This window comes from Oncorhynchus gorbuscha, linkage group LG24, assembly GCF_021184085.1.
Source record: "Oncorhynchus gorbuscha isolate QuinsamMale2020 ecotype Even-year linkage group LG24, OgorEven_v1.0, whole genome shotgun sequence".
Classification (NCBI taxonomy): domain Eukaryota; kingdom Metazoa; phylum Chordata; class Actinopteri; order Salmoniformes; family Salmonidae; genus Oncorhynchus; species Oncorhynchus gorbuscha.
The window spans coordinates 19,158,115-19,173,057 of NC_060196.1; the positions used below are offsets into that span (position 1 = coordinate 19,158,115).

General features: G+C 41.2%; 2 protein-coding genes across 4 annotated transcripts in view; one reads left to right on the forward strand and one right to left on the reverse strand.

The window, feature by feature from the left end:
• usp53b (ubiquitin specific peptidase 53b) overlaps positions 1 to 9,286 on the forward strand; it is a 54,688-nt gene extending 45,402 nt beyond the window's left edge. For all 3 annotated transcript variants that reach the window (XM_046325621.1, XM_046325622.1, XM_046325623.1), the window contains exons 16-19: positions 966 to 1,044; positions 1,160 to 2,037; positions 2,307 to 2,395; positions 5,293 to 9,286. In XM_046325621.1, coding sequence (XP_046181577.1) covers positions 966 to 1,044; positions 1,160 to 2,037; positions 2,307 to 2,383 — 1,034 coding nt within the window. In that variant the 3' untranslated portion in view covers positions 2,384 to 2,395; positions 5,293 to 9,286. The remainder of the gene's footprint in view (positions 1 to 965; positions 1,045 to 1,159; positions 2,038 to 2,306; positions 2,396 to 5,292) is intronic.
• Positions 9,287 to 9,476: 190 nt separating this feature from the next.
• fabp2 (fatty acid binding protein 2, intestinal) lies at positions 9,477 to 11,469 on the reverse strand. The gene is made up of 4 exons (XM_046325625.1): positions 11,313 to 11,469; positions 10,736 to 10,908; positions 10,094 to 10,201; positions 9,477 to 9,758 (listed from the first exon to the last, which is right to left on the reverse strand). The coding sequence occupies exons 1-4, from the start codon at positions 11,377 to 11,379 to the stop codon at positions 9,708 to 9,710; spliced, it is 399 nt and encodes a 132-aa protein (XP_046181581.1). The 5' UTR covers positions 11,380 to 11,469; the 3' UTR covers positions 9,477 to 9,707.
• Between the last annotated feature and the right edge of the window lie 3,474 nt (positions 11,470 to 14,943).

The window sequence follows — 14,943 nt, forward strand, 5'->3', positions numbered from 1 at the left end:
ATATATAAAAGCTAAGCTATTGAAAGCTTTTATTGTAACTGAATCAAGTGAGTGCTGGCTCCTTTTTCAATTTTCATGTGATCGAGTGTTGACTGCAAGCACTCTTTCATTGTTTTATGCAAGAGCATAGAGTTGAACATGTTTTATCCCTTTATCTGAATGCGTTAGCTTATAGCAATGCTTCCTTCTACAGTCAAGCCTGTGTGAATCGAGAGCCAAACCGTCTCCCACAGCTTTTATCCTTGCATGGACCTCTAGGTCAGTGGGGGGAAAAAATGCGCTTCTATTTTTAAAGTGGATGAATTTAGCATGCATACTGCCTCCTGCTGTGCTGGCCCGTCTGCCGATTGGTCGATCCGGTGGCAGGGACAATGGCGGTGGAGATCAACACTGTGCTGCCACCGTGCTTCAGAAAAACATAAATGCTTTTACTCTCCCAACTCACTGGCACTGTGAGAGAAATAGGCTATCTCCCTGAAAATAGGCCATTCCCTATTTTTTTCTCTCTCTCTCTCTCTCTCTCTCTTTCTCTCTCTCTCTCTTTCTCTCCCTGTTTCTGTCTGTCTACCTGCCTGTCCATCCCTTTCTTTCTTTCTCTCGCTTTCTCCCTCGCTCTAATGTCTCTCCTGTGTGTTTCTCTGTTTGTTATTTCTCTGCGATTAGGTGTCAGTTTCTATCTGTCTCTAGAAAATGGAGGTTTAAATGAAAATGTCAAATACTTATTCCTAATTTAGAAATCATGAATAAATAGACCTGATTAACTGTTGATTGAATTTATTCAATGGAATCACCCCCAAGTTGTATTACTTTTCCCTTTTGGACAAAATATCAAGAATTACTGTGGGGGGAAAACTATCCATAATGTAAATAAATAACTCCATTAAATGTTGGTGGTTGCATGATTTGGGGGTTTCATTTGAATTTTGTCCTAAGCAGTGAGTCAGCTTTGTCTATTTGTTTTCTAGGCAAACATCAACTGACAACTCAGGGAAAGAACTGCGACCATCAAGTTTCACATCTCCTGAAAAGTAGTCCAAGTTCAAGGTAATGTACCAACTTGGATATTGTTATTGTTATTGATATGTTTAGTGTTGTTAATTGTCAATGTGTACATCCATATTTTGTGCACTTAAAAAGTCTATTGTATTCTATTCTACAGGCGAAAATGTAGATACAGCTCTGGCAGTTCTAAGAAAGGAGCAGGTCTAGAGAGGGACGCAAGCTCCTCAGACAACAGGAGTAGTCACATGATGGGATCGCCAGAGATGAGTAACAACAACAGAGGTGGTCACCATGGCGACAGCCCTGCCGTGCGGCGCTTGGGTAAAACCAGCAGCTCGGAGTGGAACAACTCTGACGACCTGGCTGGAAATCTCTCGGAACCAGAGGACAGTGCCTACCGCTCCAGCAACATCAAGCCCCCTCTGTCCGAGTCTCCCTGTCCCCCCCACCACCTGGCCTTCCACCAACCCCCCCATATCGAACTGGAAGAACCCTCATCTCAACATCAGCCCTCCATGCCGTCACTGCCTCACCCTAAAGCCGCCCAGCGAGCTTCCCCTCACCAGGGGGATGTTGGCCGCCATTGCTTCCGTCCCAGGCTACTCCAAGAGCCTTCCCAGACCAGCCCCCGGCCCAGCGTCCGGCCCACCCTGGCCTCACATAACCCCAGCCCCAACCAGAGGTCGGAATCCAATGGCCCTCTGCAGAGGCCCTCGTCGAGTGCCAGCTCCAAGTCGGGCTCGGATCCAGAAAGGAGCAACCCGTCGTCGGGCGAAAGCGAGGAGAGGCTCCCCATCTGCAGGCCATCTGGAGCCGAGTCAGCGGCAGCCCAAGGGGTTTCCCTCACCACGTACTTCAGCGTGGACAATTGCATGACAGACACATACAGACTTAAGTACCATCACCAGCGACCCCTCCTACTCTCAGCTATCATGCCCAAAGCACCAACGGAGCCCGGAGAACACCCCAGCCACCACCTGCACCCTGCAAACACACACTCCATGCTAGACCCACCCAAAACCAGGCCTGATGCAGGTAAGCTTGGACAGTCACAGCAGCTTGTAAAAACACCTACGGGCAGTCATGTACAGTAAGTGCACTGTTCCAAAACGAGTGGTAGCAACAGTAAACTTAAAACTCTAATTAGAAACATAAAGCATCCAAATATTTTAAATGCTGGCATCTGCCCAAAATGAGCTTTGGCGTTTATCTGTAAAAAAAATATATATATATATATATTTCATGTGTGTTTTTGCATTGAGTTCATCTATATCTATATTGTTTTATTTTTTCCACAAAAACAGGCCATAACAGCAATAAGCCCACTGCAAAATGGAACCCAGTGACAGCCAAAGGACTGGATGAGCGTGGCTATTTGTGACGATATTACCTGGTAAGTGATACGCTGTGACCTTTCAGGAATTGCCATGCATCACAGTTCCTCTTATCAGCACCTTTTTGATGGCTCCGCGACCAGATCCTTTTATGCATACAGATGCAGTTTATTTTGTGCATTACAGCATGATATGCTGCACTCGCCTGGGTCAAAATCAGTGAGAGAAGGGCAGGCACAAATTAATTTCATTTCACTGGTGATGATGAGGACACATTCATTTAATGCAGTAAAAAATCTCTCTCTATATATTTACATATATGTATACATATATAAATGTATATATGGTTATGGATGTGTCACTGCAACCTTAAAGGTCCTCAATGATGTCACCATTGCCCTTGAGTCGAAGCAACATTGTGCTGCTATTTTTATTGACTTTATTGGCTAAGGAGTATTGATGTCTCTGAGGGGTCTTTGGCCTGGTTTGCTAACTACCTCTCAAAGAGTGCAGTGTATAAAGTGAGAAGATCTGCTGTCTCAGCCACTGCCTGTCACCAAGTGAGTACTCCAAGGCTCAATCCTAGGCCCCACGCTTTTCTCAACTTACATCAATAACATAGCTCAGGCAGTAGGAAGCTCTCTCATCCATTTATATGCAGATGATACAGTCTTATACTCAGCTGGCCCCTCCCCGGATTTTGTGCTAAATGCTCTACAACAAAGCTTTCTTAGTGTCCAACAAGCTTTCTCTACCCTTAACCTTGTTCTGAACACCTCCAAAACAAAGGTCATGTGGTTTGGTAAGAAGAATGCCCCTCTTCCCACAGGTGTTATTACTACCTCTGAGGGTTTAGAGCTTGATGTAGTCACCTCATACTAGTACTTGGGAGTATGGCTAGACGGTGCACTGTCCTTCTCAGCACATATCAAAGGCTAAAGTTAAATCTAGACTTGGTTTCTTCTATCGAAATCGCTCCTCTTTCACCCTAACTGCCAAACTAACCCTGATTCAGATGACTATCCTTCCCATGCTAGATTACGGAGACATAATTTTTGGATCGTAAGGGTGCTCTCGAGCGGCTAGATGTTCTTTACCATTCGGCCATCAGATTTGCCACCAAAGCTCCTTATAGGACACATCACTGCAGTCTATACTCCTCTGTAAACTGGTCATTTCTGTATACCTGTCGCAAGACCCACTGGTTGATGCTTATTTATAAAACCCCCTAAGGTCTCACTCCCTCCTATCTGAGATATCTTCTGCAGCCCTCATCCTCCACATACAACACCCGTTCTGCCAGTCACATTCTGTTAAACGTCCCCAAAGCACACACATCCCTGAGTTCGCTGCAGCTAGCGACTGGAACGAACTGCAACAAACACTCAAACTGGACAGTTTTATCTCAATCGCTTCATTCAAAGACTCAATCATGGACACTCTTACTGACAGTTGTGGCTGCTTTGTGTGATGTATTGTTGTCTCTACCTTCTTGACCATTGTGCTGTTGACTGTGCCCAATAATGTTTGTACAATCTTTTGTGCTGCTACCATGTTGTTGTTATGTTGTGTTGCTACCATGCTGTGTTGTCATGTGTTGCTGCCTTGCTATGTTGTTGTCTTAGGTCTATCTTGTTGTGATGTGTGTTTTGTCCTCTATTTATATTGTATTGATTTTATTCCCAGGCCGCCGTTCCCGCAGGAGGCCTTTTTGCCTTTTGGTAGGCCATCATTGTAAATAAGAATTTGTTCTTTAACTGACTTGCCTAGTTAAATAAAGGTTAAATAAAATAAGTAAATATATTCATCTGTATACTAGAATTGAAGCTGTTCAATACCACTACTCAGGACAAGCACTGACTTTGCTACTTATTGAGGAAATGTTTGCTTACAGTAACAATGTTTTCCATCCACAGCTGTGATGGGAGCAGTTTCGATACAATTGTATAAATGCCGACCGATAATGTGTTTGTTCGAAGAGTGAATTTTTGTGTCTGTAAAATGTCGGTGGAAAAAGCCTTTATACACATATATTGATATAATAACCATCGTATCGAAGTAAACTTGGAGTCACGCGATGATATGGTGTGTGGCCCTCCCACTACGACTCGGTAAACCAAAAGAGTTTAGGCTATATATAATAAGTTATGATGAACTTCTTGATGCTCCTTTACGATAAATATCGAAGGTCTTATTCTGGTGACATGATGATTGACATTTGACAAATAAAATATTCTAGCTAAATTTTTGTTTTGAGAAGTTAATTTTGCTAAAAAGCTATTTTTGCCCATTTTAATGGAAATGTATTACTGTAAGGTACTTAATTGTTCCCCAGAAACGAGTTGATATTCATATATAAACAGCTGCATTGGGCCTTTAAGATAAATGCACTAATTAAGCTGCTCTGAATACAAGTGTCTGCTAAATTACTAAAATGTCAACTTTAACAAGCAAAAACAAGAGCTGAAAAATGCACAACCAATAAACCAGACTTAGATCAAATACAGGTTGAGTAGTTTAAATACTTTAAAATATCTGTTAATCAAAAATATATAGTATGTGTGATGCACTTCTAGTATTATTGCATTGGTTTCATTGTACTCAACCAAATGAAATGAAACTCCATGTATTTGAAAATATTTGACATTGACAGATATTGTACCCAGGTCTGCAATACAAGAAGTGTGTAAGGACAAGAAAGGTTTTTAGCAACAAGCTCTATAACACACATTAGTAATGCGGTCCTCTGTTGCTCAGTTGGTAGAGCATGGCGCTTGCAACACCAGGGCAGTGGTTTCAATTCCCACGTCCACCCATACGTAAACAATGTATGTATGCTTTGGATAAAAGCGTCTGCTAAATGGCATTTCTTTCTTAATGTAAACAGTGAAAATGTTTTCATGGCGCACACATAATCTACTGTCATAATAATCTACTGTCCTCTTCTTACTCATAGGTCTGATGTCCATATAAAATAAGCTATTGAACTGGATGCCAAAGAGTCTGCTGGCTGGAAAAGTGTTGCTCCCAGAACTTCAACTGTAATCAGTGTCAAATGTCAAATCACTGATGCACTGTGGGTTACTGAAGTACTTCTATGTATTTTAAAGTAAGATACAGTTTGATAGTCCACTGTCAGAGAAAAAAATGTATCTATGTCGATAGATGAGTTGGAAGTTGGAAAGGGCAGTCCAAGTCATAATACAGTCAAATATAAGGATTACCTGTTGAGTATAAACTCTTTACCTTTTGGTTTAAGGTAATGTGCATCTCTGATTGTGTAGCCAACACAAACTCTTGTTTCCGAAATATAAGCGGCAAATTCAGCAATCTCATAATACAAACACTATCATTGTGTTTGTATACTTGTTATCCTGCTGAATAGACAACTGTAATAATGTTAGCCAACCTGCATGAGGACTTATAAAGAGGTAACAATAGTGATGTGTACAGTATGAGCATGCGCATGGCATACTTTACATTTGTATCCAACCAACATCCAAATTCCAATTGGTTTATGTTATTGGGTCTACTTAAATGATATCTACACTTTTTTGACCTGCCTCAATTTTTCCACATACAGTACCATGCAAGTACTTTATAGGGCAGGAGAGACATCCGATTTATTTCAACCACTGCTAACTTGACCAACTTTAGCCACTGCTAAAGTTTAGCCACTAACCAAAAAGTGAAAGGAATGATAGGGTAAAGTTCACTATGCTCAATCAAATATCTTTATAAATACCTTTTTACATCAGCAGATGTCACAAAGTGTGTATACAGAAACCCAGCCTAAAACCCCAAAACAAGCAATGCAGGTGTAGAAGCAAGGTGGCTAGGAAAAACTCCATATTGCAGCATAGATACTGGAGACTGAGACGGGGGGTCGGGGACACTGTGGCCCTGCTCGACGATACCCCCAGGCGGGGCCAACCAGGCACGATGTAATCTCACCCACTTTGACAAAGCACAGCCCCCACACCACTAGAAGGATATCAACAGACCACCGACTTACTACCCAGAGACAAGGCGGCGTATAGCCCGCAAAGGTCTCCCCCACCACACAAGCCCAAAACCGGACAGGAAGATAACGTTGAGTATAGCGAAAAAAGCCTTGCACGACGTGATGTACCTCTCTTAGGGACGGAATGGGAGAGCACTAACAAGCCAGTGTAGAGGGGAGCCGGCCAGACAGAGACGGCAAGGGTGGTTTGTCACTCCAGGGGCCTTGCAGTTCACCTTCGCACCAGTGATTTGAAGGTATTTGAGTTGATTTGGTCGTGCAATTTTGAACATGGTGAGCTTGCCCCTATCACTCCAATTGTTAATAGTGGCTATTTAAACAAATCAAACCTGTGGATGACAGTTTCTTTGGCCCCATAGACTACTTTCAGAGTAAGTGGAAAAAATAGAGGTAAGTTTGAAAACAGCAAAAAAAAATCCTTTAAGTTGTTATTATTTATTGTATTTATTTAGGGAGAAGATAACGGCAGGGATTCAATATGATCGCGAGTTATAGCTATTGCAGCTTTTAAAGCCAATGTTTCCACATTCACGGAGATCCAATTTACGGTAAATGCTGCTAATGTTGTCTCAATCGGGAAATAGCGTAAGTCTGAAAAAAGCATAGTGTTCCAAGGTGTGGGATACTATGCTAGCATGATTGTGTCAATATGTTTTCATCAATGTCTATAACCTACGATCGGATTGAATCCGGGCCAAAGTGTCGGACACTATGTAAGCATGATTGTGTCAATACGTTTTTGGCAATGACACCCATAGTATCACAATTTAAGGTGCAATTGATTTAAATGTTGGTAAATCTAGATGTTTCTGAATGAAGCCAAACCAATATCATTCACATTAGAATTAATTTCATAATGTTTTCATTGGATAGGTCAGGGGTCATTTCCCTGTCAAAAACCAGGAACCATAACTTTTACCATAACTTTTTTACATAACATTTTCACATTTCACATTGTTAAAGGAAGAAAGGTATTAGGTAAATAACCCAATGGGAGATGGCTTCAGTTTTGGTGATCCATAAAACCATTCAGATCATGCTAATGTGTAGACTTTAAAGGCCCAGTGCAGTCAAAATCTTGTTCTATATATATTTCCACACTATGAGGTTGGAATAATACTGTGACATTGTGATAATGATGAATACCATTTTAGTGTAAGCTGTTTGAAAAGAGCATCTGAAATTTCTGCCTGTTTTGGTGGGAGGGAGTATTGGCCTTCCATGGTGACATCAACATGCAGTAAATTAGTTAATAGACCGAGAGATGAGTCGAAGATACGAGAGTTCCAAACCTCTCCGCCATTAACAGCAAAAGCTTCTTTTTTTTCTTCTTTTTTTTTAGTTTTCCCCTGCTCAAATCACTCCCAGGCAGTCCTAGCAAAAATTCTTGCTCGAGAATTTGCCATTCCTAATAAGATATTTTTGAAAATGTTTGAAAATTTTAATTGAAAACAATCAAAGTAAGGCACTTAATTGTTACCTAGAAATGATTTGATATTGAGATAAAAACAGCAGCATTTAACCTTTAACACTTCACAGTATAACACTTTGTTGGTGACAGTTTGCTTGAGGAAACTATCCGTAATATTTTATATTTTATGTTGCAATTTTGCAGCATTTGGAAATTGCCTTGGATCATGTGTCATTACATATTTAAAATGTTATGGTTAGTTTGCTGATGCAAAGTGCTTCTTTGTGAGAGGAAAATGTCTCTTGAAAACTTTCCAGATATCTCAACTCCATTGCCTGTTATAAAAAAATTGCAACAGAGCTACATTGTAGTTTTATGGTATTTAAGTCATCAATAGGCAAAACTTAATTGCGGCTAACTGGGGATACGTATGTAGATTCATTAACGTAATGACTTATTTTAATTGCAATGTTCCTCTATCCATTTGTAATGTGTGCAAAGAACAGGTAAAGCAATTATGGTTGGGAAGAACCAAAAACAAAACATCTGAATCTTGCCCCATGTCCCATGTCCCAGAGGACCCTGCTACTTTCAGAAGAAAAAAATCATTTAAAGGGATAGTTCACCCAAATGACAAAATTACATGTTGGTCTATGCAGTCTATGGACAAGGTGAGACAGCAATCCGTGCTTTGGTTTTGTTTACCTGGCCACTGTCTCCAAATGCAAACTTTTTACCATCTAATGGCACAAATTCAATGCAAGTCAATATCCCCGATATTAGAATATTTTACATTCATCAGCATAAAATGTAGTGCTGCGTCTATGTGCACAAATCTTTAAGAGAAAAAAGCTATTGACAACTTAGCATCTTGGCTGTCCTTTTTCAGTTATCAAAACAAAATGTAATCCAATAGTGATCCGTCATTTGATTTTTGTAATTTATTTAAATCCATGCTGCTTCAAAATTAATGGTTTTGCCATTATGTCTGGTAAATTTCATTTTTTGTTATGACATTTTGGCATTCAAATCATTTGGGGTAAGACTCAACAAACCGGGACACTAACAACAATGGATGTCATAGTATTTGCCCACTAATGTTCCTAGGCTGTTGATATATGAATCCTCTTTAATCTTTTAAGCTCAACATGAAACTGTGTTCCCAGTTCTCACTGGTAAGAGTTTTTATTTGCTTGTTGTAAAGTTGGTTATTTCAATGCTTTACATTAATATATTCATGTAATATACAGTTTATTATTTATTTATGTAAGTCTTGCTTCAGCGGAAAGGTTTTAATTGTTTTTCTCACTGGGTATTTTTGGGAGTATGGATTTTGTATATATTGCTCTGCTGTTATATCTGGAGTGCCTTTGCATTTTTTCCATGAGAAGGTTTAACATGTTCCATTTGAAAAGAAACATGTACAGTATAGCTGACTGTGTACACTTTATATTTTTGGAGATGCCTATGCATTTATTTTTATTCATTGTTTAATAAACTTAAAATTATGCAATCACTAAACGTTTTTTGTATGCCTCTGGTTTTTGCAGTCACTTGATTACCATTGATGATTGACAACAGTGAGTCACAGTCATTGGCAATTGTGTATTGCGCTAGTGTGCTTGCACTCATCTAATCTTGAATATTCAGAAATATCTGTATACATTTTGTGGACATTGAGAAATTCAGAAAATCACTCCATAAATAATTCAAAAAATGTGTTTACTTCTTAAAATATCAAAACTTGAAGTGCAAATAAAACCTGCTTTACACATTTCTATTACAAACAGTGCATCTTGTACAGCTAAAAATTATGTTGGCGTTACAAAGACCTAAAGTGGTCCAGTGGCTTCAGAAAGGTTGTAAAATGGTATCATTCTGGTTTTGAACGTAGCTCTTCTTGGTCTTAGTGGTTGGATTGTTTGATCGGTTTCCTCTAACCCCTCTTGAAAATTCTCTTGGCTTCGACTCCATCATAGCTGTAGCTCTGTTGGAGGAAGAGTATATATTTTATTATGACAACAAAAATATCCTACAACCAGACCTGGTTCAAATCCATATCCATGACAAATACGTCTGTCAAATGCTGCACTTGATTTGGTTTGCCCTGTATAATTAAACCAATGGAATTGTCCCAACATAGCAAACTCCAAAGTAAATCAAGCTAGCTACTTTCAAGCATTTGATTTGTACTTTGGCCAAGGTCTGCTGCCTCTTTTCTTCTTCAGAAGTGTAAATATGTTTTCATTTAGGGTGTGTAAAACAGGGTGCATATATTCTTTTTTCACATGCAAATAACATTTTCCTTAGAGGGAAACTAACCTGTACAAGTTCCTCTCCAACAATGGCTCTGGTAGTTGTCAGCACCTTTCCATTGTCCTTTCTGGTGAATGTACCTTTCATCATGTCTCCTTCCATGCCCCATGATCCCTGAGGGGTGAAAGGTCAAATAATTCATCATGATACTGGTCCAAGAATCAAGTGGCAACACGCCAGGTAATCTTTTTTTGCAGTCATGCTGCACATCGAAAAAGATTTCCATATCATATTCATCTAGTTGCTGAAAGGTTTTATACTTCATCAGGCTTGTGTTCCTAAATGTACAGTAGCAAACTGTACATAATGGAGAAATGTATTGTGAATGTGTTTTAACTGGTATCCTAGTGTGGACATGTTGGAAGAGTGCCAATGTGACTGTGCCCTGTACTTTGCAACTCATTATCAAGTATTGAATAGCTTCGAGCGCAGAAAAATAATGCAATAAACTTTTGTTATTGGAAATAACAGATAGGAATCAAATCTTTGGAATTGTGGTATGCACGAATTCAATTATGTTGTTACCAATTTCTTCTGGGAATACACTATGCATCAACATAAAAACTAAGCCTAGGCTCTACCACAGCCATTGTATGTATGGCTGCAAGAATATAATACTATATAATACTGTATAAATGCTTTGCTTACTGATAGCATTGTCCCATCTGCAAGAGCATATTCAAAGGTGACTCCCAGGGTAAATTCCAAATCCAGCGTGCGGAAAGAACTGGCCTCCTTCACGACAAATTTGTCTCCAGTTTGTTCAAGGGTAATCTTGAGGTTATCGTGAGCGGCCAGCTTCCTCTTGACCATGTTGACACCTGTGAACAGAGACACAATCCATGTGTCCAACTCCAAATCGAATTGAACCATGCGTAAACGACTATACAAGATATTTCATTTGGATGTACTACAGTGCAGCACCTGGCTAGATATTATGCAATCATTTTACAGTGCCTTATGTCAAATGTCAGAAAACATACATAGTCCTCTAATCTAAAGGCATTTAATGCATTAAAAATCACTTTTATACAAACACACCACTGAATTGCCTGTGGTACAAAAAGTGAATTGACTTTATTTGCATTAAATGCACTTTGTATGCCTGTTTATGTAAACATGTTGTAGGCCTACTTGTCTTTGCTTTCAACATCCACCAAAAGGCCATTTGTGCCGAAGTGTCTTTCCCCCAAAACTAATTTTCCAAAAACGATTGATCTCTTACCCATCTGCTCCATGAATTTCTCATAGTTCTCGCTGCGGTCTACTTTCCAAGTGCCGTTGTAGGTCATGGTTGCTGGAAGGGTTGGACTGGCTCTACTCTAAGGAGTGACCTGCCTTAGCCTACCACCTGGCCTTTTAAACCACTGCCTGTGTTAGCTCACTCTCTTATCGCTCTCCCCTATCTCATATGCTGATGTGGTGTGTAAAGCTCATATTTCCTCAAGGCTACACAAGTCATTATCTTCCACTGTGTAGTGCCAATAGCTGTGTTTTGGGACAATGGTAATTGTCCCTTTAATGATCATACAATATGCAAGGTTATTGTTTCGACATCCTTTGCCCTTTACTATCACATAGTTATTTGTGGCCGCATATAATCTGTGCTGTGCTTCGGATGTGCAGGATGGTTCCTTTGTTATAAACAATGAGTCACTGTTTTCCAACTATTTAGTAGAGCAGTATTGCTGCTGCTCCTACTCCTACTACAAGTTGTAGTAGTAGTAGACAAGTAGTAGTAGTAGTAGTAGTAAATAGTAGTAGTAGTAGAAGTTGTAGTAGTAGTAGTAGTAGATAGTAGTAGTTAGTAGTAGTAATAGCAGTAGTAGTAGATAGTAGCAGTTAGTAGTAGTAATAGCAGTAGTAGTAGCAGTAGTAGTAGTAGTGCATTAATAGTAGTAGTAGTTGTAGTAATAGCAGTAGTAGTATTAGTAATAGTACTAGTACATTAGTAGTAGTATTTTATTTATCCATTATTTTACCAGGTAAGTTGACTGAGAACACGTTCTCATTTACAGCAATGACCTGGGGAATAGTTACAGGGGAGAGGAGGGGGATGAATGAGCCAATTGTAAACTGGGGATTATTAGGTGACCGTGATGGTTTGAGGGTCAGATTGGAAATTTAGCCAGGACACCGGGGTTAACACCTCACCCCTACTCTTACGATAAGTGCCATGGGATCTTTTAATGACCTCAGAGAGTCAGGACACCCGTTTAACGTCCCATCCGAAAGACGGCACCCTACGCAGGGCAATGCCCTGGGGCATTGGGATATGTTTTTAGACCAGAGGAAAGAGTGCCTCCTACTGGCCCTCCAACACCACTTCCAGCAGCATCTGGTCTCCCATCCAGGAACTGACCAGGACCAACCCTGCTAAGCTTCAGAGGCAAGCCAGCAGTGGTATACAGGGTGGTATTCTGCTGGCCACAAGTAGTAGTAGTATTTTATTGTTTTATTTAACCTTTATTTAACCAGGTAGACTAGTTGAGAACAAGTTCTCATTTACAACTGCGACCTGGCCAAGATAAAGAAAAGCAGTTCGACACATACAACAACACAGAGTTACACATGGAATAAACAAACATACAGTCAATAATACAGTAGAAAAAGTATATATACAGTGTGTTCAAATGAGGTAGGATGAGGGAGTTAAGGCAACAAATAGGCCATGGTGGCAAAATAATTACAATATAGCAATTAAACACTGGAGTGGTATATGTGCAGAAGGTGAATGTGCAAGTAGAGATACCTGGGTGCAAAGGAGCACGAAAAATAAATAAATACAGCATGGGGATGTGGTAGTTGGATTGGCTATTTACAGATGGGCTATGTACGACCCTGCCTCACACAGGAAGCGGCGCAGGTCCTAATCCAGGCACTTGTCATCTCCCGTCTGGATTACTGCAACTCGCTGTTGGCTGGGCTCCCTGCCTGTGCCATTAAACCCCTTCAACTCATCCAGAACGCCGCAGCCCGTCTGGTGTTCAACCTTCCCAAGTTCTCTCACGTCACCCCGCTCCTCCGTTCTCTCCACTGGCTTCCAGTTGAAGCTCGCATCCGCTACAAGACCATGGTGCTTGCCTACGGAGCTGTGAGGGGAACGGCACCTCAGTACCTCCAGGCTCTGATCAGGCCCTACACCCAAACAAGGGCACTGCGTTCATCCACCTCTGGCCTGCTCGCCTCCCTACCACTGAGGAAGTACAGCTCCCGCTCAGCCCAGTCAAAACTGTTCGCTGCCCTGGCCCCCCAATGGTGGAACAAACTCCCTCACGACGCCAGGACAGCGGAGTCAATCACCACCTTCCGGAGACACCTGAAACCCCACCTCTTTAAGGAATACCTAGGATAGGTTAAGTAATCCCTCTCACCCCACCCCCCCCTAAGTTTTAGATGCACTATTGTTAAGTGACTGTCCCACTGGATGTCATAAGGTGAATGCACCAATTTGTAAGTCGCTCTGGATAAGAGCGTCTGCTAAATGACTTAAATGTAAATGTTAAATGTACAGGTGCAGTGATCTGTGAGCTTCTCTGACAGCTGGTGCGTATAGCTAGTGAGGGAGATATCACCAGCTTCAGTGATTTTTGCAGTTCGTTCCAGTCATTGGCAGCAGAGAACTGGAAGGAAAGGCGGCCAAAAGAAGAATTGGCTTTGGGGGTGACCGGTGAGATACACCTGCTGGAGCACGTGCTACGGATGGGTGCTGCAATGGTGACCAGTGAGCTGAGATAAGGCGGGGCTTTACCTAGAAGAGACTTGTAGATGACCTGGAGCCAGTGGGTTTGGCAACGAGTATGAAGAGAGGGCCAGCCAACGAGAGCGTACAGGTCGCATTTGTGGGTAGTATATGGGGCTTTGGTGACAAAACGGATGGCACTGTGATAGACTGCATCCAATTTGTTGAGTAGAGTGTTGGAGGCTATTTTGTCCGTTTTATGAGGGTATGTTTGGCAGCATGAGTGAAGGATGCTTTGTTGCGAAATAGGAAGCCGATTCTAGATTTAATTCTGGTTTGGAGATGCTTAATGTGAGTCTGGAAGGAGAGTTTACAGTGTAACCAGACACCTAAGTATTTGTAGTTGTCCACATATTCTAAGTCAGAGCCGTCCAGAGTAGTGATGCTGCAGGTGCGGGCAGTGTTCGGTTGAAAAGCATTTATTTAGTTTTACTTGCATTTAAGAGCAGTTGGAGGCCACGGAAGGAAAGTTGTTTGGCATGGAATGGCTCGTTTGGAGGTTAGTTAACACAGTGTTCAAAGAAGAGCCAGAAGTATACAGAATGGTGTCGTCTGCGTAGAGGTGGAACAGAGAATCCCACCATTGCGACCTGTATGCTCTCATTGGCTGGTCCTCGCTACATATTTGTGGCCAAACCCACTGGCTCCAGGTGATCTATAAGCCTTTGCTAGGTAAAGCTCCGCCTATACTCAGCTCACTGGTCACCGTAGCAACACCCACCTGTAGCACGCGCTCCAGCAGGTATATTTCACTGGTCATTCCCAAAGCCAACACCTCCTTTGGCCGCCTTTCCTTCCAGTTCTCTGCTGCCAGTGACTGGAATGAATTGCAATTATCTTGGCCAGGTCACAGTTGTAAATGAGAACTTGTTCTCAACTGGCCTACCTGGTTAAATAAAGGTGAAAAAATAATCATAAATAAACTTCACATTTTAGAGTGGCCTTTTATTGTCCCCAGCACAAGGTACACCTGTGTAATGATCATGCTGTTTAATCAGCTTCTTGATATGCCACACCTGTCAGAAATGCTAAAAGGGATATGAAACAAATATGTGCACAAAATTTGAGAGAAATACGCCTTTTTTTGCGTATGGTACATTTTGGGGATTTTTTA

Coding starts and splice junctions, on each gene's coding strand:
- fabp2 (XM_046325625.1), bottom strand. CDS start 11,379: ATGACCTACAACGGCACTTGGAAAGTAGACCGCAGCGAGAACTATGAG. Junction 10,909..11,312: donor GAAATTCATGGAGCAGATGG/GTAAGAGATCAA, acceptor CTCTGTTCACAG/GTGTCAACATGGTCAAGAGG. Junction 9,759..10,093: donor TTGGAGAGGAACTTGTACAG/GTTAGTTTCCCT, acceptor TTCCTCCAACAG/AGCTACAGCTATGATGGAGT.